At 36.3% G+C, this 24,659-nt stretch overlaps 1 protein-coding gene, 1 non-coding gene and 1 pseudogene across 6 annotated transcripts in view; 2 read left to right on the top strand and 1 right to left on the bottom strand.

Moving 5' to 3' along the window:
- The window catches only part of STK38L (serine/threonine kinase 38 like), a 140,856-nt gene that overhangs the window by 48,326 nt on the left and 67,871 nt on the right, over nt 1-24,659 (bottom strand). For 4 of the 5 annotated variants that reach the window (XM_077170378.1, XM_077170379.1, XM_077170382.1 and 1 more), the window contains one exon: nt 1,315-1,459. In XM_077170378.1, coding sequence (XP_077026493.1) covers nt 1,315-1,459 — 145 coding nt within the window. Of the gene's footprint in view, nt 1-1,314; nt 1,460-18,823; nt 18,965-24,659 lie in introns of all 5 variants that reach the window. The other variant, XM_077170380.1, reaches the window with a different exon arrangement.
- Nucleotides 2,144-23,732, top strand: LOC143689888 (ubiquitin carboxyl-terminal hydrolase 1 pseudogene; annotated as a pseudogene).
- Nucleotides 22,229-22,335, top strand: LOC143643099 (U6 spliceosomal RNA). The gene has a single exon (XR_013156136.1). It is a non-coding gene; the product is annotated as a U6 spliceosomal RNA (small nuclear RNA).

Below are 24,659 nucleotides of genomic sequence, written 5' to 3'. Positions count from 1 at the left end.
ACCAAAACATAAGAGTGAAACTTAAGCTTGGATTCTCATGGACTCTCCACAAGGTCACACAACACAAAGATGGGTGAAAGAGCTATTTACCTGTATTTGGTACTCATTCGCCTAAGTCAAGTGTGTGTGGACATGTGTTCATGTGCTTGATAGCCATTTCCTCTTCTATTGACTGTCTGCTATATATTGGTCCTAATTTCTTCCTAATTAAAATGTTGTCTTGTGCATTTCATGTGTTAGACCCTTACCCATTTTAAACTTTGTAAATAACTTCTCACAGTACCTCATGTGTCCCTCAATTTTGCCTGTTACATTTCTAGACTAGTTCATTTTACATGTATATATGATGGAATATTATTCAGCCGTAGGAAGGAATGAAGCGCCTGAGGACATTATGTTGAATGAAATAAACAAGACACAAAAAGGACAATATAGTATGATCTCACTGATATGAACTAATTATAATAAGCAAACTCATAGAGTCAGAATCTAGAATATAGGTTACCAGGAGATAGAACGGGAGTAGAGAATAGGAAACTGATGCATAATTTGTACAGAATTTCTATTTAGGTTGACTGTATATAACTGGAAATGGATAGAGAGGATGGCAGTACCTTATTTTCAGTGTAATTAACAGCACTAAATTATGTGCATGAATGTGGCTGAAAGGGGAAGTTTTGGATTGTGTATATTACTAGAAGGAAAGTCAAGAGGATAAAACATGGGACTGTATTACACAGTGAACCCTGTTGTAGACAATAACTGTGGTTAATAGCACAAATATAAGAATGTTCTTTCACATATTATAACAAATGTACATTAGTGCTACATGGTGTTAACAACAGGGTAGTATAAGGGAAAAAATATATCTATGTAAACTATGGACTATAGTTAACAGTAATATTTTAATATTCTTTTAACAATTGTATCAAAAGTACCACATCAATGCAAAATATCAACAATAAGGGGGTAAATGGGAATGTTGTATTTTTTATGACTTTTATGTAAACCTACAATTTCTCTAATTAAAAAAACAAACATGATGCTAAGTGAAGAAACCAGACACAAAGTACTATATATGATATGATTTCATTTGTATAAAAATATAACTACGTTTATAGAGACTGAATTAGACTAGTGTTTACATAGGGCTTGGGAAAGATAGGGAGATTGAAAGGTGACAATGTGAGAAACTCAAAAATAGCATGCAGGGATACACAGCAGTCATAGTTCATGGAAATTATGTTTCTTCTCCACTCACAGCATAACAACTTATTTAACTTAGTAGAAAATTTTGACTAGCCTTTATTATACCTGGTTTCTCTTTCTTCATGCTGTAAAATTAGATTGCTGTAAAAATTCTCCAACGTGAGCTTAGCGACAGTCACTCTCTCCCGGGTATGGTTGCTCATAGGAAAGGTTGTTGTAGTTCCTGCCGTCATTGCCATAGTAACAGAAACTGAAACAACATTTTAAAACAAATCATTCAGTAGGAAAAAACCTTTCTAACTCTTATAACAAACTCTGGAAATGGTTTATTTTCTACTAAGAAAAATTCTATCCCAAACAGTTAATACATCCGTTTTTCATATGATATATAATACAAAGCTCATAAACAAAATAAGGTGCACCATTCCCAACACAATAATAATTCATTTTTGAGCTGGCAAAACACAGGGATCAATCAGAGTGAAGAAGCACCAATAACAGTCCATACACAAGACAGACACATTTATGTACAAATGGTCATATTCAAGAAAAGCACCCAAACAAGAAAGTTTAATCTATTTTGTTGTTACTTTATTGATTACTAAATAAAATCAATAATGTTTTATTAATATTTAAGCCCCTGATAAATGTAAGTCTTTGATGAGTTAAAGTAGTTTTCTTAAATAGTAAGATGTAGCTTTTGCCATATAAACTCTGTGACACCTGAAGTGCTGAATCAAATATGCACACAAAAGTCAGTCTAATGCAGTTCTTGCAGGAATGTTTTAGGGGAAAGCTACTTTTAGAAACAAGCCTTTTTGGATGGGGTCCATTTAATTCTGAATTCTATGTTATTCCTGACAGCATTATAAAACAAGTTCTAGTATATACTTCCTCAGACTATGAGAGCCATTCATTTTTAAATGAAGCTCAAATGCCTGTAAGACCAGGTAGGAAACATAAATGTACGAATGAGGCCAGAAGACAGTAAGGAAGTTTTGTGGCCTTAACTGAACTGTGTGTATCTGGATTAAAGGAATTCTAACATCAACTTTTGAAAACCGCTGGGACAATCAAATGAAGCTCTTGTTTGATGACGATAACCTGGACAATCAGACAAGGTAAGGAGTGTAGCTAAATGGCTGCTTTATAAGGGGCACTCAACTTCAGTGGCTGCTATACATAGATATTAACCCTAAGAGACTTGTCTATGATAGGCCACAGAAAGACTAGAACAGAAAATTAAAGAAGCTTTTAGCTTATCTGGACTGGGATCAAAACATCATTCTGAAAAGACTCAGACTGCCTATTCCCTGAAACATACTACATACTCACCAATGCCCAACTCTTAATTATATGAAGATACAGACCTCTGGATATGGGCCTGAACTGGACTAGACTCCAGGGATTATGGAATGAACCAAAAAACCTTTTTTTTCTTCAATGTCAAGCAAGCCATGTATACACTGAAAGTAAACAATATAACTATGGTGAACTCTCAGTTTAATTGCCACCTTATTGGGTTGATACCTCAATATATTACTTGAGCCTCAAAGTCACTGCCTAAAACTGACTTAATCATTTTGACATTATCAACGATTTAGACTGCTCTAAATTTCTGTAATGGAAAAGCAGCCTATCCCTGAACCAGTTATGTTCTGTACCTTCTCTGTTTGCAGGAATCCTGCTGATCTTATAGGGCCATTTAGCTGTAGTCTTCTCTGTGGTGCCTTCTCTAACATTCTCTAAAATTTGGCATTCCTTTATGTGTATTCTCTAGCATTTATTCTATTGTATCTCTGGTACTGATGCCTGCCATTCCACTTGCCTATCCGACTAAACCAGGAACATCTCTGGACAAAAAATTTTCCTTTTTCATTTTGAACGTTCACCATGATAACATCATGTCTGACACACAATAGGCATAAATGAATGAATGGGCCAATCTTTCAAATGAGGGGACAGGGGATCTGAAAGAATTCGCAAAAAGTAAAGTATTCCATAAAAGTTGGCTAATAAGCATCTGTAGAAAGAGAAATTACTGAACCTTAGAAGTCAGAAATTCAGTGATCTAACCCAGGTTCTGCTGCTAATTGATCAGATGGATTTATTCAAATCACCAGAACACTCTGAACTAAAGTAACTTTTCCCCCAGATAAGGATGATAATATTTGCTCTGTCTAATTCACAGGCCTAGACTTAGGCCATCTGAGATAATATAGGAAAGCCACAATGGCTTACAGAAATGGAAGACATTATTTTAGACACCTAGTTTACTATTTTTTTAATGTGCTAAACATTTAATAAAACCCAGGATTTTAAAATAAATATCAATAATAAAAATGAATTAAACTCATGAATTATCATAGCCAAGTTATTTTTAAGAACTAAGATGCTCTTCTTGGAATACTATCTAAGGCAATATAGCCAAAGCATTTTTGGAAATCACAGAATAACTGAGCTCACATCCTAAGTTTCAGGGCCAGATAAAGAAAAGTCATGGAAGGATGTAAAGTAGAACAATGATGGTATATAGCAAACATCTCCTATATCATGACAAGAGGGATTAGAGGGGTGAGTGGACTGGAAGTTGAGGAATTCAAGTAAATTTAAGAAATCCAGATTATATAAAGTTAAGCAGGTTTATTATTTCAGGACTTAACATGCTAACATGCATTCTAAATCTTCAAAAAGGGGACAGCTATAAAATCTGCAGGATTAGTATTCTAATTCCTTAGTATTACTATTTAATATTAGAATTAGTATTCTAATTCCTCCTTTAGGCACATAGAATTTAAATTCACAGATAATTCTCTTTAAACACTTTTTAGTAAAAAAAAAAAAAGTCTTCCTTTTTTCAACAAATATTTAGGAGGAAAAAAAAACTTAAGACTCTCTAACAGAGACCAATAGGTAAGATTTTAGAGTGCTTTCTGATTTGCCCTGTCTTTCTTCTAGCAGGAAGGTAATAATGAACAGGGAAATATCCAAATCTGCAGCTGATATAAAACTTTCAAACTGGTTTGCCAGTTCCTAAGAAGAAAAAAGGTCAAGACTCAACTATAGTTGTCCAACATCTATATATTTCTTTTAAAAAAGTAAATGATGAACAGATATTTTTATAATGCCTTTTGAAAAATGCCCAAAGGACTAATACATCAAAGATAGAGTTATGCAACCCATAAGAAATGCTTACATAAGTCAGAAAGAAAAATATACGACAAACTCAGGATGAGGCCTTGGAAGGCAGCTGACCAGCCATCAAGGGGCCTCACAGAACAGGCTGCCCTGCTTCATCTGCCAAGGTACAAGGTCTGGCCTTCAGCTGTCACTGTCCCCAGGGTCATCAAATTCTGGAAGCTACTTCATCCTAACAAGTTCACAAGAGACTGATATACCAAACAGAATAGCAATTTATTGATTCATATAATAAGAAATCCAGTAACGAGAGGAACAGATATTTGTATCTTTTAGCAAATACATCCTGTCCTTGGAGGCAAGCTAGATAGGAAGTCTTAATTAGGATCAGAAGATTGCTGGGTGAGCATGGTATCAAAACAAAAAGAAATGTTATTCCCATTTAAATGTTTAAATGGCATCGGGAGAAGGTGGCATTTAAAAAAAAAAAGACATACCTATATTGCCCAGGGTACCTCTGCCCACTTTTGAAAGTGGCTAAAGGATATGGTCAATATTAAGTTCTGCTGCTAACACCACTTTTGAAGAATGAAGCAGAAGTTGAGGGCTAGGGGGCAGCTGTGGGGGGGTAGGACAGTGTGTGTGTGTGTACAGAAACATTACTGAGCAACACTTTTGGCGAAATTACTGTGAAATCTAAAAAGATGTTGGGGAATTCAGAACCATTCCAAACAACAGAAATTGTTTGCATTAAGAGTATAAAATATATATGAGGTCATTTTAGATAGAAAATGTATGAACCTGAAGTCTTTATAAAAGAGAGGGGTAAATGGAAGACCCAGTTTCTCCCATCATAAAATTTAGCTTTTTATTACTTTAGGATAAATTTATTAATTTATTTCAATTATAATTAATATTATTATTAAATTAATAAATTTAGGATAAATTTAGCTCCAAAATCCAGAAGTGGATGTCAAGTAATGAAAAACATGGCTTTCAAACGCTATATAATTTAATCAGGATTACTGCGTTCTTTCCACAGTTAAACATACATGCAAGTTGAAGGAAGCCTTGTTCGGGACTGATTGTAAAGACCCAGAAATGGACAGCACAATACTATCTGATGGTTGCGCAACATTATAAGTTCACTGAACAAAGTTAAGTGTGAGTATGCTTGAGGGAAGAGGACTGGGGGCATATATGACACTAGAAGAAAACATAGAGGATAAAGACTGGTGGTATAATTTAGGTATGCCTAGAGTGAACAGTGATGGTGATTAAATATACAAATATAAGAATGTTTTTGCATAAGAGTGAACAAATGAATTTTAACATTACAAGGTGTTGAAAATGGGATGGTATGGGGTGGGGAATACAACCAATGCTTACTAGGTTCTATAATTAACATTATAGTATGCTTCCACTGAATGCAATAAAGGCAGTAAGCCAAAGCTAAATGTCAATAAGCAGGAGATATGGGGAAGGGGTATGGGATTCTCTGGAAGAAATGGAAATATCCTTATGTTGTGGTGGTGAAAGCACAGCTATGTGATTATATCAGGAACCACTGATTTTTCACTTAGGTTGGACTGTATGATATGTATATAAAGCTGTTGAAAAATGAACAGAGAGATACAAGAGCTGGAGAGAGAGCTGTACCTATTCATTGTTGGTAGGGAAGGAGAGTGGTGCAGCCCTGCTGAAGGGTAATATGGTGGCTCGATAGGAGGCTAGGGGTGGTACTGCCATATGATCCTGCAACTCCATAGTTACATGCATACTCTGAGGAACTCAGAGCAGGGACACAAATGGACATTTATACATTGGCGTTTATAATGGCAGTGTTCCTGAACTATAATAAATGGAAATGGCCTAAGGGTACACTGAATGAAGACTGGAAGGGGGAACTGTGGTATATACATACAATGGACAGTGGAGCTGCTGCAAGAAGGAATGAACTCCTGTGCATACAACTTGGTGAATGAACCTCGAGGACAGTAAATTGAGTAAAATAAACCAGAAACAGGAAAGACAAATATTATAATGCTTCACTAATATGGACTAACTAAAATGCACACACTCTGAAAATTGAATTCAAGAGATTAGGTTATCAGGTGAAGACCTATTATAAGGTTCCTAGACTGTAAACTGTTACATCTGTCACATCTATTCCAGAGTTGTAATTGTTATTTCTAAATGCTAAGATGCTGAGCTCTCAGTGGTCATTCCATGAAACTTCGGGTATTTGTCTGACATCTGAGACACAGAGCTAGAATTCCGTAACTATGAAAGTCAGCATAACCTCATACAGCAATTGTTCAACAAAAGTTGAGGGTGGTGCAACAGTGGCTCTGTGGCAGAATTCTTGCCTGCCATGCCGGAGACCTGGGTTTGATTCCCAGTGCCTGCCCATGTTAAAAAAAAAAAAAAAAAAAGTTGAAAAAGTGATCAAACTTCAATTACAGATATAAATGAAGCTGATTTGGGTAGGACTAAGGTAAATCACACTAAAGGGCAAAGGATGATACTGTCTTTTAAAACTTCAACTTCTGTGTCAGACCAAAAGAAGAGATGCTTGTTTGGCATAAGATTCATATCTTTCGCAGCACACTATCTAATCTAACTTGTATGGTTAGCTTATTTGAACACCATATGGAATCGTGAATAGGGATTGAGATATTGTTGGTTTGTACAGAATGGTGTGAGGCCTGGATACATCCCAGAGTAAGCTGGGCAGAAGATTACAAAGTATTTGCAAAGTCCCCTTGAGGGACTGGGGGAACAGGTGGAAATGTTAAACTTCCCAGCTGCAGAAGACCTGATATTCTCACAATCAGTGGGAACTGCCAATTCAATGGTCCAGACCCTCCCTCTTACAGCTTGCCTTTATGAAACTCATTCCTGCAAAGGAGAAGCTAAGCATACTTACGATTATGCCTAAGAGTCACCACCAGAGAACATCTTTTGTTGTGCAGATATGGCCTCTTTCTCTAAGCCAACTCCACAGGAAAACTTACTGCAGGTCCCCACCCACTCCCTGAAATGAAGGGCATGACTCCTAGGGGTGTAAATCTCCCTGGCAACATGGGACATGACTCCTTGAGACAAACCTGGCCCGTGCATAGTGGGAGTAAGAAAGCCTTCCTGACCGACCAAAAGGGGGAAGACAACTGAAAGAAAATAAACTTTCAGTGCTGAGAGATTTTAAATAGAGTCACGAGGTCATTCTGGAGGTAATTCTTACATAATACATAGATATTCTTTTCAGTTTTTGGTATATTGAAGCAGCTAGAGGGAAATACCTGAAACTATTGAACTGTAATCCAAAAGCATTGATTCCTGAAAATGACTAACTATAGAGCTTTTTTAAAAATTGTTTTTATTAATTTTTAAATTAAAAAAATGACAAGAAACACATTCTTAACATATGATCATTCCATTCTATATATATAATCAGTAATTTACATTATCATCACATAGTTGCATATTCATCATCATGATCATTTCTTAGAATATCTGCATTAATTCAGAAAAAGAAATAAAAAGACAAAAGAAAAAGAAATAAAACGAAAACAGAAAAAAAAAATTATACATACCATCTCTTACCCCTCTGTTTAATTGATTACTAACATTTCAAACTAAATTTAAACATTTGTCCCCCCTATTACTTATCTTTATTCCATATGTTATACGCATCTGTTGACAAGGTAGATAAAAGGAGCATCAGACACAAGGTTTTTAAAATCACACAGTCACATTGTGAAAGCTATATCATTATACAATCATCATCAAGAAACATGGCTACTGGAACACAGCTCCACATTTTCAGGCGGTTCCCTCCAGCCTCTCCATTACATCTTGGATAGCAAGGTGATATCTATTTAATGTATAAGAATAACCTCCAGGATAACCTCTCGACTCTGTTTGGAGTCTCTCAGCCATTGACACTTTGTCTCATTTCACTCTTCCCCCTTTTGGTCAAGAAGGTTTTCTCAATCCCTTGATGCTGAGTCTCAGCTCATTCTAGGGTTTTTCTCAATCCCTTAATGTTGAGTCTCAGCTCATTCTAGGATTTCTGTCCCACGTTACCAGGAAGGTCCGCACCCCTGGGAGTCATGCCCCACATAGAGAGGGGGAGGGTGGTGAGTTTGCTTGTCATATTGGCTGGAGAAAGAGGCCACATTTGAGCAACAAAAGAGGTTCTCTTGGGGTGAGTCTAAGCCTAATTTTAAGTAGCTTGACCTATCCTTTGTGGGGTTAAGTTTCATATGAACAAACCCCAAGAGTGGGGGCTCAGCCTATAGCTTTGGTTGTCCAGACTGCTTGTGAGAATATCAAGAATTCAACTTGGGGAGGTTGAATTTTTCCCTATTCTCACCATTCCCTGAAGGGGACTTTGCAAATACTTTTCCACTCACTAATCAAATCACTCTGGGATTCATTTGGGCATCACTCTGGACAAACCAACAAAATCTCATGTTCTACTCAAGGTTCCATGTACATATGATGTTCAATTAAGCTATCTACATAAGTTATATTAGGAAATGCACTAGTCAAAATATAAATTTTGTTCCAAATAAACATTTTTTGCTTTAGTCTCACACATAAGTTGAAATTTTAAAATATTAATTACCATCTATTTTCAGCACCCTGCAGTAATAACACTGCTTTGTTCTTCTTCATGCAAAAACATTTTTTAAATTTGTACATTTAGTCACTATCATTATACACTCTAGGCATTCCTAGATTATACCATCTAAATTTTTATTGTCTATCTTTCTTTCTGATTTCATTTCTGCCCCCAGCCCTCCTCCCTCTATCATTCTCACATTCAGATTTATTCAGTGTTTTAACATAATTGTATTGCAGTTAGGTAGTACTGTGCTGTCCATTTCTGAGTTTTTATATTCAGTCCTGTTGCAAAATCTGTATCCCTTCAGCTCCAATTACCCACTATCTTACCCTATTTCTATCTCCTGATGGTCTCTGTTACCAATGAAATATTCCAAGTTTATTCACTAATGTCAGTTCATATCAGTGAGATCATACAGTATTCGGCCTTCTGTTTCTGGCTAATCTCACTCAGCATAATGTCCTTAAGGTCCATCCATGTTGTTACATACTTCATAACTTTATTCTGTCTTACAGCTGCATAATATTCCATTGTATGTTTTACCACAGTTTGTTTACCCACTCGTCTCATGGACATTTAGGCTGTTTCGATCTCTTCGCAACTGTAAATAACGTTGCTATAAACATTGGTGTGCAAATGTCCGTTTGTGTCCTTGCCCTCATGTCCTTTGAGAAGATACCTAGCAATGGTATTGCCAGGTCACATGGCAATTTTATATTCCACTTTTTGAGGAACCGCCAAACTGCCTTCCACAGCAGTTGTACCATTTGACATTCCCACCAACAGTGAATAAGTGTGCCTCTTCCTCCACATCCTCTGCAGCACTTGTCATTTTCTGTTTTATTGATAATGGCCATTCTGGTGGGTGTGAGATGATATCTCATTGTGGTTTTGATTTGCATTTCTCTAATGGCCAGGGAAGCTGAGCATCTCTTCATGTGCCTTTTGGCCATTTGTATTTCCTCTTCTGAGAAGTGTCTGTTCAAGTCTTTTGCCTATTTTGTAATTGGATTGGCTGTCTTTTTGTTGTTGAATTGAACAATCTCTTTATAAATTCTGGATACTAGACCTTTATCTGATATATCTTTTCTGAATATTGTCTCTAATTGTGTAGGCTGTCTTTTTACTTTCTTGATGAAATTCTTTGATGCACAAAAGTGTTTAATTTTGAGGAGTTCCCATTTATTTATTTATTTCTTCAGTGCTCTTGCTTTGGGTATAAGGTCTAGAAAACCACCTCCAAGTATAAGATTTATAAGACATTTCCCTACATTTTCTTCTAACAGTTTTATGGTTTTTAGTTCTAATGTTTAGGTCTTTGATCCATTTTGAGTTAACTTGTGTATAGGGTGTGAGATATGGGTCCTCTTTCAATGTTTTGCAAACAGATATCCAGTTCTCTAGGCACCATTTATTGAAGAGATTGTTCTGTCCCAGGTGAGTTGGCTTGACTGCCTTATCAAAGATCAAATGTCCATAGATGAGAGGTTCTATGTCTGAACACTCTATTTGATTCCATTGGTCAATATATCTATCTTTATATATAACAGCCAGTACCATGCTGTTTTGACCACCCTAGCTTCATAATATGCCTTAAAGTCAGGTACCATGAGATCTCCGACTTCATTTTTTTTCTCAGGATATGTTTAGCTACCCTACCTTTCCAGATAAATTTGGTTATTGGTTTTTCTATTTCTGAAAGGTAAGGTGTTGGGATTTTAATTGGTATTGCATTGAAATCTGTAAATCAATTTAGGCAGAATTGACATCTTAACTATGTTTAGTCTTCCAATCCATGAACATGGTATGCCCTTCCATCTATTTAGGTCTTCTGTGATTTCTTTTAACAATTTCTTGTAGTTTTCTTTGTATAGGTCTTTTGTCTCTTTAGTTAAATTTATTCCTAAATATTTTATTCTTTTGGTTGAAATTGTAAATAGAATTCGTTTCTTGATTTCCCCCTCAGATTGTTCATTACTAGTGTATAGAAACATTACAGATTTTTGAGTGTTGATCTTGTAACCTGCCTCTTTGCTGTACTCATTTGTTAGCTCGAGCAGTTTTGCTGTGGATTTTTCAGGGTTTTCGACATATAGTATCACAGCATCTACAAACAGTGAGAGTTTTATTTCTTCCTTTCCAATTTTGATGCCTTGCATTTCTTTTTCTTGTCTAATTGCTCTGGCTAGAACTTCCAACACAATGTTCAATAACAGTGGTGATAGTGGACATCCTTGTCTTGTTCCTGATCTTAAGGGGAAAGTTTCCAGTTTTTCCCCACTGAGGATGATATTAGCTGTGGGTTTTTCATATATTCCCTTTATCATTTTAAGGAAGTTCCCTTGTATTCCTATCCTTTGAAGTGTTTTCAAGATGAAAGGATGTTGAATCTTGTCAAATGCCTTTTCTGCATCAATTGAGATGATCATGTGATTTTTCTGCTTTGATTTGTTGATATGGTGTATTAATTAATTGATTTTCTTATGTTGAACCATCCTTGCATAGCTGGGATGAATCCTACTTGGTAATGATGTATAATTCTTTTAATGTGTTGCTGGATTCAATTTGCTAGAATTTTGTTGAGGGTTTTTGCATCTATATTCATTAGAGAGATTGATCTGTAGTTTTCTTTTTTGTCTGGCTTTGGTATGAGGGTGATGATTCCTAACTTTGGAATGAGTTAGGTAGCTTTCCCTCCTCTTCAATTTTTTTTGAAGAGTTTGAGCATTGGTACTAATTCCTTCTGGAATGTTTGGTAGAATTCACATGTGAAGCCATCTGGTCCTGGATTTTTCTTTTTGGGGTGCTTCTTAATGACTGACTCAATTTCTTTACCTGTGATTGGTTTGTTGAGGTTGTCTATTTCTTCTCGAGTCAAAGTTGGTTGTTCATGCCTTTCTAGGAACTTGTCCATTTCATCTACATTGTTGCATTTATTAGCATGAAGTTGTTCATAGTATTGTGTCATTACTTCCTTTATTTCTGTGGGGTCAGTGGTTATGTCTCCTCTTCCATTTCTGATCTTATTTATTTCCATCCTCTCTCTTCTTCTTTTTGTCAATCTGGCTAATCTTATTGATTTCCTCATAAAACCAGCTTCTGGTTTTGTTGATTTTCTCAATTGTTTTCATGTTCTCAATTTCATTTATTTCTGCTCTAATCTTTGTTATTTCTTTCCTTTTGCTTGCTTTGGGATTTTTTTGCTGTTCTTTCTCTAATTCTTCAAACTGGACAGTTTAATTCCTCGATTTTTGCCATTTCTTCTTTTTTGATATAGGCCATTTAGGGCAATAAATTTCCTTCTTAGCACTGCCTTTGCTGCATCCTGTAAGTTTTGATATGTTGTGTTTTCATTTTCATTTGCCTTGAGATATTTACTGATTTCTCTTGCAAGTTCTCCCTTGACCCACTGGTTGTTTAAGAGTGTGTTATTGAGCTTCCACATATTTGTGAATTTTCTGGCACTCTGCCTATTATTGATTTCCAATTTCATTCCTTTATGATCTTAGAAAGTGTTTTGCATGATTTCAATCTTTTTAAATTTATTGAGACTTGCTTTGTGACCCAGCATATGGTCTATCCTTGAGAATTATCTATGAGCACTTGAGAAAAAGGTGTATCCTGCTGTTGTGGGGGTGTAATGTTCTATAAATGCCTGTTAAGTCTAGCTCATTTACTGTATTATTCAAATTCTCTGTTTCTTTATTGATCCTCTGTCTAGATGTTCTGTCCATTGATGAGAGTGGGGAACTGAAGTCTCCAACTATTATGGTGGATGTGTCTATTTCTCTTTTCAGTGTTTTCAGTGTTTGTCACATGTATTTTGGAGCATTCTGGTTCAGTGCATAAATATTTATGATTGTTATGTCTTCGTGCTGAATTGTTCCTTTTATTAATACATAGTATCCTTCTTTGTCTCTTTCAACTGTTTTACATTTGAAGTCTAATTTGTTAGATATTCGTATAGCTACTCCTGCTCTTTTCTGATTGTTATTTGCATGAAGTATCTTTTCCCAACCTTTCACTTTCAACCTATGTTTATCCTTGGGTCTAAGATGTTTTTCCTGTAGACAGCATATAGATGGGTCCTGTTTTTTAATCCATTCTGCCAGTCTATGTCTTTTGATTAGGGAGTTTAATCCATTAACATTTAGTGTTATTATTGTACAGGTAGTACTTTCTTCTACCATTTTACCTTTTGGATTTTATATGTCATATCTAATTTTCCTTCTTTTTACCTTTACTCATAATCTTCCTTTCTACACTCTTCTCCACACCTCTCTCTTCTGTCTTTTCATATCTGCCTCTTGTGCTCCCTTTAGTATTTCTTGCAGAGCTGGTCTCTTGGTCACAAATTCTCTCAGTGATTTTTTGTCTGAAAATGTTTTAATTTCTCCCTCATTTCTGAAGGACAGTTTTACTGGATATAGAATTCTTGGTTGGCAGTTTTTCGCTTTTAGTAATTTAAATATGCCATCCCACTGTCTTCTCGCCTCCATGGTTTCTACTGAGAAATCTACGCATAGTCTTATTGGGCTTCCCTTGTATGTGATGGACTGCTTTTCTCTTGCTGCTTTCAAGTTTCTCTCTTTCTCTTTGACCTCTGACATTCTGATTAGTAAGTGTCTTGGAGAACGTCTACTTGGATCTCTTCTCTTTGGGGTACGCTGCACTTCTTGGATCTGTAATTTTAAGTCTTTCATAAGAGTTGGGAAATTTTCAGCGATAATTTCCTCCATTAGTTTTGCTCCTCCGTTTCCCTTCTCTTCTCCTTCTGGGACACACACAAGATGTATATTCATGCACTTCATACTGTCATTCAATTCCCTGAGTCCCTACTCATATTTTTCCATTTTTTCCCCTATATTTTCTTTTTCTTGTTGAATTTCAGATGTTCTGTCCTCCAGTTCACTGATCCTACCTTCTGCCTCTCAAAATCTACCAGGGTAGGTTTCTATTGTTTTTTTCATTCTTTCTACCATGCCTTTCATTCCCATAAGTTCCATGATTTGTTTTTTCAGACTTTCAATTTCTCCTTTTTGTTCATTTCTTGCCTTCTTTATATCCTCCCTCAATTCACTGATTTGATTTTTGATGAGGTTTTCCATGTCTGTTCGTATATTCTAAATTAATGGTTTCAACACCTGTATCTCATTTGAATTGTTGGTTTGTTCCTTTGACTGGGCCATATTTTCAATTTTCCTAGTGTGGTTTGTTATCTTTCGCTGGTGTCTAGACATTTAATTACCTTAATTAGTTTATTCTGGAGATTGCTTTCACTTCTGTTACCTAGGGTTTTCTTGCTGGATGAATTTGTTGTCTATCTGTTCTTTGACCTTCAGTTCAATTTTTTTCTGGACCTCTAGCTTAGATTTTGTTTAACAGAGGAGAATTTTTCAGTTCTTGTTTTCTTGTTTCTTGCCCTGCCTGTATGGTGCCTTTTTCCCACCACCCTTAGGAGGGTCTACTTAGGTATTATAGACCCTAGCCGGATTTTCCCAGACCAAACTGGCCTCCTATCAGGAGGAAAGTCACCTGCAACAGTTTTCCCTGAGGGTGAGACCCAGCAGGTTGGAAGACTTTCCTGTGAAGTCTCTGGACTGTTTTTCTTATCCTGCCCAGTATGTGATGCTTGTCTGCCCGCAGGTCCCACCAGCATAAGATGATGCAGTGCCTTTAACTTTGGCAGACTCTCCCTCTTTGGGGTGTGGTGGAGACAGAGGCGAGATTGTAGGCTTGCTTTAATGGCTTCAGATTACCAAGTCCTGGTGTCTGAATTCCTTAAGGGAGGGATTCCACCTGAGTTGGGCTTCACCCCTCCCCTGGGGAAGGCACAGGCTCCAGACAAGCCCTCAAACGAGCTTGTTTCTGCCTATGCCTGGGGCAGTTACAGCCAGAGAAGTCCTGCCACTGTAGCCAAAGTCAGTCAAGCCTTTGTAGAAACACAGCCACAAAAACCCTGTTTCTTTTTCTGTTAGCCCTGCCCCCTGGCCCTGGGGCAAAAATGAGCGACCTCTGCTTTGACCACATTCACCTGAGCTGGGGGCCTATTTTTAGTTGTCAGAATTTGTTAATTAATTCCACAATTGGCGTTCAGTCGGGCTCAGCCCCTGCTGCTGGCAAAGTCTCTTCTTTCCCCTCTGGGAAGCAGCCTGCGTGGGAGGGGCGTCAGCCACCGCGGCTTGGGGAACTCATGGCTCTGGGGGGGCTCGCAGCTGGTCCAGCTGGTCCAGACTGGGGTATGCTGTGTGTCCGGTCACTGATGTGGCCCCAGGAGCTTTTCTATACTGTTTTTGGTTATTTAGTAGTTGTTCTGGAGGACAAACTAAATCACGCACATTGCTAAGTCGCCATCTTGGCCCACTTCCACTATAGAGCTTTTAAGGTGTGACCGTGATTGTGAAAACCTTGTGACTGATACTTCCTTTGCTGGCTTGAAAGGATGTACCCTAGAAAAGCCATGTTTTAATCCTAATCCCATTTTGTAAAGGCAGCCATTTCTTCTAATACTTATTCCATATTGTATATTTGAAACTGTAATTAGATCATCTCCCCGGAGATGTGACTCAATAAAGAGTGGTTGTTAAACTGGATTAGGTAGAAATGTGTCTCCACCTATTCAAGTGGGTCTTGATTAGTTTACTGGAATCCTATTAAAGAGGAAATATTTTGGAGAATGCAAAGATTCTGAGAGAGCAGAACGATGTAGCCACAAGAAACAGAGTCCACCAAACAGTGTCCTTTGAAGATGAAGAAGGAAAATGCCTCCCAGAGAACTTCATGAAACAAGAAGTCAGGAAAGAAAGCTAGCAGACGACACCATGTTCGCCATGTGCCCTTCCAGCTGAGAGAGAAACCCTGATTGTTTCTCTCTCAGAAACCATATGCTTTTCCACTTGAGAGAAACCCTGAACTTCATCAGCCTTCTTGAATCAAGGTATCTTTCCCTGGATGTCTTAGATTAGACATTTCTATAGACTTGCTTTAATTGGGACATTTCCATGGTCTAAAAACTGTTAACTTACAACTTATTAAACTTCCCTTCTTAAAAGCTGTTCTGTTTCTGGTATATTGCATTCCAGCAGCTAGCAAACTAGAACATTCCCTTTATCCAATGTATGGACAGATGAGTAAGAAAAAAAAAGATGAAAAAATAAATAAACAATGAGGAGATAAGGGGCAAGGAATGTTCTGGGTGTTCTTTTTACTTTTATTCTAATTTTTATTCTTTTTATTGTTTTTGGAGTACTAAAATTGTTCAAAAATTTATCATAATGATGAATGCACAGTTTTATGATGATACTGTGAACCACTGATTATAAACTTTAGATGATTATACCTCAATTAAAAAAAATCATTGAAGGATAAAAAAAAGAAGTCTTATTTAACAACCAAATTAGAGCAGAACCAACACATCTTATTCATCTTTGAAATGAAAGTATTACAGCACGTAGACAAGTGCTAAGCACACAGTAAGCATTCAATAAATGATGAATAATGAAATCATATTTAATGGATTTTAAACTACATACATGTTTCATGTACAACAGTTTCATTTGGGTTAAAAACTACAGAATCAAATGAAGTTCTAATGCATGCTACAACATGAATGAAACTTGAAGATACCACGTTGAGTGAAATAAACCAGACACAAAAGGACAAATATTATATGATTTCACTGATATGAAATAAGCAGAATATGCAAGTTTATAAAGTCAGAAACAATAACGCAGGTTACCAGAAGAGGCCAGCTGGTGGTGGGGAACAGGTAGTTAATGTTTAATTGGTAGGGAGTTTCTGTTTGGAGTGATGGAAAAGTTTTAAAACTGGATGATAGTGATGAAGGTACAACTTTGTGAATATAATCATCACTGAATTATATATTTGAATGTGGGTAAAGTGGAAAATTTTAGATTGTAAATAAGTTACTAGGAAAAAAAGCAGAGAACTGTACAAAATAAAGATGGAACCCTAATGTAGACTATGGGCTATAGTTAATAGTATAATTACAAGAATAATGTTTTATCACTTGTAACAAAGGTCACACACTAATGAAAAATGTTAATTGGGAAAACTGTACATACATATAAGATAGGGGTATATGAAAACACTGTGCAATCTGAATGATTTTCCTATAAACTTGCAACTGCTCTAAAATTTTAATAAACGACCACAGAATCATTTAGTGTTGTTTTAACCTTAGAATCAAATCTTCCTTAAGAGACACAAACACAGAAAAGGCTAAAAATCCCACCCTTACTCTTGATTAAATAGTATCCTTTAGAAATGAGCTTTAAAAACAAGCAAAAATTATTTCCTTCTAACCAGACACAAACAGGCTTTAAAAAATATAAGTCATACAAAACTAAGAACAGAAGTGATCGAATCATTATGAAGTCACAATAGGCTGAAAAAACCTGGCAATATGTCTACATGATTGGCCTTATTATACAGCAAATCTATTCCTCTAATGGATTTAACACTAACACTGCTCTTTGTCTTTCATTAATGCCCTTTCTTTAGCCAGAAAAGAACAGGATACAATTTTAAAGTCTAGAATTTCCGGGCTGATAAAAACATTAGGTATCCTTGAATTTCCTGCTCACATGTTTTCTCCTGACTCCCCTATTCACTACTGGAGACACTACCAATAGTTTAAGTTCAACATTCTTTATATTATCAAGCCTGGGGAAAGGAGATAAAAATCTGGCACTCAGACCATCTCTAAATAGATGTGGTGTCTCCAGGCATTTACCATCAAACTTTTAAAGGAGAAAAACAGAACCTATCTACCTGACCTTTGTTGAAATATAATATTTAACTGGTGGTTTCACCTTAGTTTTCAAATACTACATTTCCAAAGAAAGAGAATTCTTAATGCTACTATACTGCCTTTCCTAAACCCATTATTAATTGCAACTGTAGTACCTAGACATCAACAGGTTGTCTAGTTGGACACTGTGCATGTATACTAAGTCTATGCTAATAATAGAGCAACCACAGCCTCTTCCCTCTGTGCATACAGTTCAAAGAGCAAGAGATCCACAGCTGGAGAGGGTTCAATTCTCAGCATTAATTTTTACTAGTTGTATTATTTCAAACCAACAATTATTGCTGATAAACACAATGTGCCACCACTGAGCTAAGTTCTTAGAATATAAGGCACTGTTTAGTCCTTGTCCTTAAGGAGTTCACAGTTTTATGGGAACACAACAGAAGGAGAAATCAACTCTCCTAAGGGAAGGACAATCAAAGAAGGTTTAAGAAGGAGGAGGAGATGCTTGAATTAAATCTTCAGAGGAGAAAAAAATTAAAGAGTTCACCAATTGAATGCATGAGGCAGAGAAGGAAGAGGTATAGGGCATGAAATGGGCTGTATTTGGTGAAACAGGAGACTGTAAGAGTAGAAAGAAGTTTAAAGGTCACTATAAAATATCTTTTTTTAGCCATGTTAAGAGATTATTCTAAGCAAAAGTGGGAGTCTTTTAATTAATGGCCAATAGAGAACATTTATTAAATGCTTATCCAAGTACCAGAAACTCTTCTACTCCTCTAAGAATTTGAGATTGCAATCCTTGGTCTAGTCTAGAATAAGGGCCGAAATAAACAGAGTAACAGAAGAGATGAAAAGGCTCAAATACGGAGCTGTAAAGATTGAAATACAGAATGATTTCTGAGTTTTAGATTTGGATAACTGATTAAATGGCGATACTATTAATAAAGTCAGAAAGTATAAGAAGAGCTAACTTGAAGGAGAAAGAAAATAAATTCAAGACTGATCTTGCAATTTAAGCTCCCTGATTCAGACTCTATATCTCTAAAATGGAGATAAAAAATGCCAACCTCATAGCCTTGATGAGATGCTTCGTTGACAGCAGAGCACACTGATGAACAGCTAGACTTTCTGGGTCTGAATTTTGAACCAGTCACTCACTAGTTATGTGACTTTAAGCAAACTACTTAAATTCTCTGTGCTTCAGTTTCCTGTTGAGTAAAATAAAGATATAATGATTAACTTGTGTGCTAATGCACGATTTATGAGAATGGTGACAGTATTTGTAAAGGATTTAGAACAATGCATGGCACAGAGAAATACCATTAGTGTTTGCTAATAAATAACTGAGAAATTGCATTTAAAACATATCTTGGCTCACATTAAACACTCAAAAGTATTAATTTTCTTCCCTTCCCTGCCTAATCTGCCCACTCATCTCTCTTGCTTTGGGCTAGTGTCCTAGTAAGTGCTTGTAAATCTGGTCTTTAATAGATATTCCTTATCTCTTCTAGTCTTAAAACCTATTTGATTTGACAAATCAGATGGCTTTTAATGGAGAGAGGAGAGAAATATATCAAGAAGTATATATCAATTTCCCAAACAAGAAAATTTGAAGTAAAAAAAAGAAAACAGCAGAAGTCTTATTAGTAGTAGTAGTGATTTGGGATATAACTGGGGTAGAACAAAGTGTTCCAGGGAAGAATTCACAAGATGGAGTAATTCCCATCCAATTTATTTTTATCTAGTTACTGAGTTTTGTGTTGGTTTTTTTTTGTTTTTTTTTTTTGTTTGCTTTTTTTTTATGTAGTTCATTTGTCTGACTTTCCATTTGGTGTATGCCCTGTTCAGTAGCTCAGAGAAACAAATTCCACAGAGAAACACTTATCATTGCTTCTTTTATGAGCCATGAGTGTGGTGGTGATGACACAGGTGCTGTAATTGACATTAACATTTTTACTTTCAAAATTGTTTTGGAAATAGACATTTTTCATATCGACACAGACACAGTTCAATGGTTGAGTTCCCAAAAGCTTATTCGGCTATAGCAACGCTGTTAACAGCAGACTATTTGAGTATATTGATCCAAATAATTACTAAAAAGTTTTTCTTTATTTACAATTAAGGTAAACAATAAATTTGACAAAGCAATCATTTTATAAAAAACTTGCCTGTTTAAAACATTTTATTGTTTTGGTTAGGTATGATCTGTTTTGTTTTTTTCCAGAAACACTCAGAAAGAAGACATTTATCTTTATAACATAACATTTACATAACTGAATTGTTCTATTGCTAAACCCTATCTAGTATTGCATTAGACTTTGTTGCAAAAGACACTCAACTGAAACTACAACACACAATTGACTTAGAAAAACAAACTACCTAAAAATGAAATGCCAAAAATTCAGATATTGTCTAATTTAGCCCATGATGGGAAAAAAAAATCATTACCAACTTTTAGATAATAAAGCCATCCCTAAAAGATTTTAAATCAATTTCTTTTCTAATGGTGCACACACAGACACACATGGGAACACATTCGCCTTAATTAGGCAAAAAGATTGAGGGGGCGGGGGGATCACAATTTGTGGCTGGTTGAAGGGTAAAGAGGAAACAAAATGTGGATTTCAAAGTAATTTGTAAGGAGGGATGGATGGATGGATGGAAACAAAAAGCACAGACTTATATACTTGTTAGTTCCTTAAGGAAACTTTTGGAGAGCAATGAATCATGAGAGAAAGAGGATTCAGTGATCAGGAGAATTCTGGGCCACCAGATTTAACCACAACTCTAAGTTGGGGATTTGGATGCTAGAGAAAAATAAAGAATGTATCTAAGTTACCCAGGAGAAATCACCTTTTGCCTTGCCAACCCAACCATGCTTCCATCAAACTCTCAATATCCCAACATTATGAGTTTTCTGTATTTTTCACTTCTATTATAAAAAAATACAGATCAGTGAAAAATAAGATAAATTATTTTTAAAATAAGCAGGGAAACTAAAAGTTAAAAATTAATGCTTTATTTCACTGCATTTAAAATTTTACCTTAAAAAAACTGAAAATTAGTACTATGAATGATACACATATGTAAGTGATTAGGGTAAATGCACCGAGGTCTGTAACATCTGATGGATGAACAGACAGGGTATGTGTGTGTGTGTGTGTGTGTGTGTGTGTGATAAGACATATATCAATATATTAATGGTACATGTAGATTCTAGGTTGTAGGTACATGGATGTTCATTGTACTATTCATTCATTTTTTCTCTATGTCTGACATTTTCAAATAAAATTTTTGGAAAGGCAACTGTCAAAAAAATTAATGCTTTAAATTATTAAATTTAAAAATATACATTAAAAATGTAAAAATAACCCTATTCCACAAAAGTAGCAAAAAGGAGGATATGGAGAATAATATTCATAAAATTCCTAAGACTAACCTTGATCAAAAAACGTGCCAGCATCTTATGAGGAAATCTAATTAGATGTTGTTGGAAGAAGGGAAGAATTATTCAATTAATTGTATTGGAACTACTGGTTATCTGTCTGGAAAAAAATCAAGTCATACATTCACTTCACTCCAAAGGGCACAATAAATTCCACATCATTCAAAAGGGTTAACATAAAAAATAAGAGAAGAAAGGATGGGAAAAAGGAAGGATGATAGAAAATAAGAGTAAAAAGAAAAAGTAGGGAGGTGTGAATGTGGCTCATTGGCAGAACTCTCGCCTGCCATGCCAGAGACCCAGGTTCAATTCCTGGTGCCCGCCCATGCTAAGAAACAAAAAAAAAGAAAAAGAAAAAGTAAACTTCAAAAAAAATTAGGACAAAATACAGGTGAATATCTATTTGATCGCTAGAAGGGAAAGGACTTTCATAAAAGCAAATCATCACAAAAAAATACAGTGCTAAATATCACTATACAAAAATTTGGAATATACATTGTGGTAGTTGAAGCTGTAGGTACTTGGAAAAACACATTCTTAAATCTAATCCATTCCTGTGGATGTAAATCCACTGTTAAGTAGGATCTTTCAGAGATTACTTCAATTAAGGTGTGACCACCTCAATTAGGTTAGGCCTTAATCCTATTACTTGGAGTATTTTATAAGAGAATGAAATTCAGATAAGAGAAACCACAGAAATAAGAAGCTGAAATCAGTGAAACCCAGAAGAGAAGGGAAAGACTAGGAGTCACCGCTATTCGCCTTGCCATACAACAAAGGAGCCAAGGATTGCTGGCAGCCAGTTTTCAGAAAGAAAGCATCGTCTTGATGATGCCTTGATTTGGATATTTTCCCGGCCTCAAAACTGTGAGTGAATAAAATTCCCATTGTTTAATCCAAATCATTTCATAGTATATGCTTAAGCAGCAGTCTAAGAAACTAAAACATATATACTTATATTAACCAAGATAAAAACACATTAACTTGGGGAAAATAACATAAAGCAAGAGTATTAAAAGTCTGTGTTGTGCTTGCTTCGGCAGCACATATACTAAAATTGGAACAATACAGAGAAGATTAGCATGGCCCCTGCATAAGGATGACACGCAAATTTGTGAAGCATTTCATATTTTTTCAAAGAAAAATAAAATTAAAAGTCTGTGTTGAAGCGGGACCACTTCTACACCTTTTTCCATCCCAGGGTGGACCCAGGCAGCCATCTCACTGGGAATGTGGTTTATGCGGGCACAAAGCAGGGCTGAGTGGCAGCCCAGGTTCCTACTCTTGAAAGCAGATGGTCACTCCCCCACAGGAAGGGCAAGCTGACCAGCTTTTCCTGGGCTGGGGTCCTGGCAGGCTTGTGCAGGGACTCACTTGTTGGACTCACACCCATCCTGGTTGCATTCGTTGGCGTCACTGTAGCGGACTTTGCTTTGGGTCATGACAAGATATAGTTGGTGATTCTACCTTTACCCTATAAATTAATTCTTGTCAACTCCTTAGAATTTGAAGAGACAATGCCTGGCCTGGTATCACACCTAATGAAAATAATGGACTTTCAAAAGATAGTCCATCAAAGAGATAAAGACTTTCCTTGAAGTTTTTCAGAAAAAGGAAACTAAAAGAGCTTTGGATTTTACAGATTCTAAAGAAAATGAAGAAAAAGCTTCTGAATATAGGGTATCTAAAATCAATCAAGTTGTTCCTGCAGCACAGTCCTCCTCCATCAACTGTAGGAAGAGAGAGAACTTGCTACCATTTGTAGGATTGAATAATCTTGGCAATACTTGTTATTGTATTAGTACACTTCAGGCATTATATTTTTGTCCTGGTTTTAACCCTGGAGTAAAGTATTTATTTAATATTATTTCAAGGAAGAAAGACGCCCTGAAGGATGAAGCCAACCAAAAAATAGATAAGGGAGATTGCAAGGAAGATTCTTTGGCAAAACATGAATATTCAACTTACAGTCCTTAATTATTTCCATTGAACAGCTTCATGCTAGTTTTCTCTTAAATCCAGAAAAATGTACTGATGAACTCATTGTTCAGCCAAGGAGACTGCTTACTTAGGAACTCAATCCTAAGTATGAAGGATATCTCCAGCTTGATGACAGGAAGTATTACAATGTATTTGGGAAAACAGACAAGAAACATGCCAACTCCTAAAAGAGAAGAGGTGAAAAATGTGGCAGAGCTATCTACTAAGGTAGAGGAAAACCCTCACTAGAAAGAAGAAGGGAGGTGTATTAGCATAGAGATTGACAACTGAGGCATTTTGAAGATTAGAAAGAAAAACAAAAGAAAATGGGAAAAGAAAAAGTGGCACTGAGTTTGGTAACAGGAAGAACAAAAGCTAAAGTATACAAGGAACACCAGAAACTGGAAGAGAGCCAGAGACAAACTAGATCAAAAAGAAAAGCTACAGAGAATACATTAGAGATCCCTCCTAAAATAATCCCCAAGAATGCTTCTGAAAATGAAAGTGTGAAGTCCACCCAAAAGTACTCAAAAGTTAAAATAATTGGTTAAAAGGTGGAGATGTTTAGTTGTAAAATTTATATTTTGGGTAGCTCATTACCTAATTTAATTTGTATGGTCAATTAAGTTGAACAATATAAGTACATGTAATCTTGAATAGGTGTGAGATCTTTTTGGTCTGTCCATGTTAGTGTGATGCCCCAATATAGTAAAGAGTAATTTGGGCAATGAACAAAAAAATAAAATAAAATTTAAAAATTTTTCAAAGTTTCCTCGGGGGACTAGGGAAAAAGGAGGAAATATTCAACTTATCCATATTCTCGCAAGCAGTGGGGGCAACCAAATCAATAAGCTGAGCCCTCACTCTTGGGGTCTGCCCCTATGAAACTTATTCCTGCAAAGGATAGGCTAAGCCTACTTAAAATGAGGCTTAAGAGCCACCCTCAGAGAACCCCTTTTGTTACTCAGATGTGGCCTCTCTCTCTAAGCCAACTCAGCAGGTAGACTCACTGCCCTCTCCCACTACATGGGGCATGACTTCTGGGGGTGTAAATCTCTCTGGCAATGTGGACAGGAATCCCAGGATAAGCCGGGACCAGACATGAAGAGATTGAGTAAGACTTCTTGACCAAAATGAGGAAGAGAGAAAGGAGACAAAACAAAGTTTCAGTGGCTGACGATTTCAAATAGTCAAGAGGTTATCCTGGAGGTTATTCTTACGCTTTATACCAGTATCCCTTTCTAGCTTATAGTGTATTGGAGTGGCTGGAGGGAAGTACCTGAAACTGCTGAGCTGTGTTCCAGTAGCCTTGATTCCTGAAGATGACTGTATTAACAATATAACTTTTACAATGTGACTGTGTGATTGTGAAAACCTGTGTCTGATGCTCCTTTTTTCCAGGGTATGCACAGATGAGTAAACAAATATTGTTAATAAATAATGGGGGGGAAGAGGTAAAATAAATTGGGTAGATTGAA

This window comes from Tamandua tetradactyla, chromosome 7 (assembly GCF_023851605.1).
Source record: "Tamandua tetradactyla isolate mTamTet1 chromosome 7, mTamTet1.pri, whole genome shotgun sequence".
NCBI lineage: Eukaryota > Metazoa > Chordata > Mammalia > Pilosa > Myrmecophagidae > Tamandua > Tamandua tetradactyla.
Note: the sequence above shows the minus strand (reverse complement) of the source record. Positions and strands in the feature narration are given on the sequence as shown.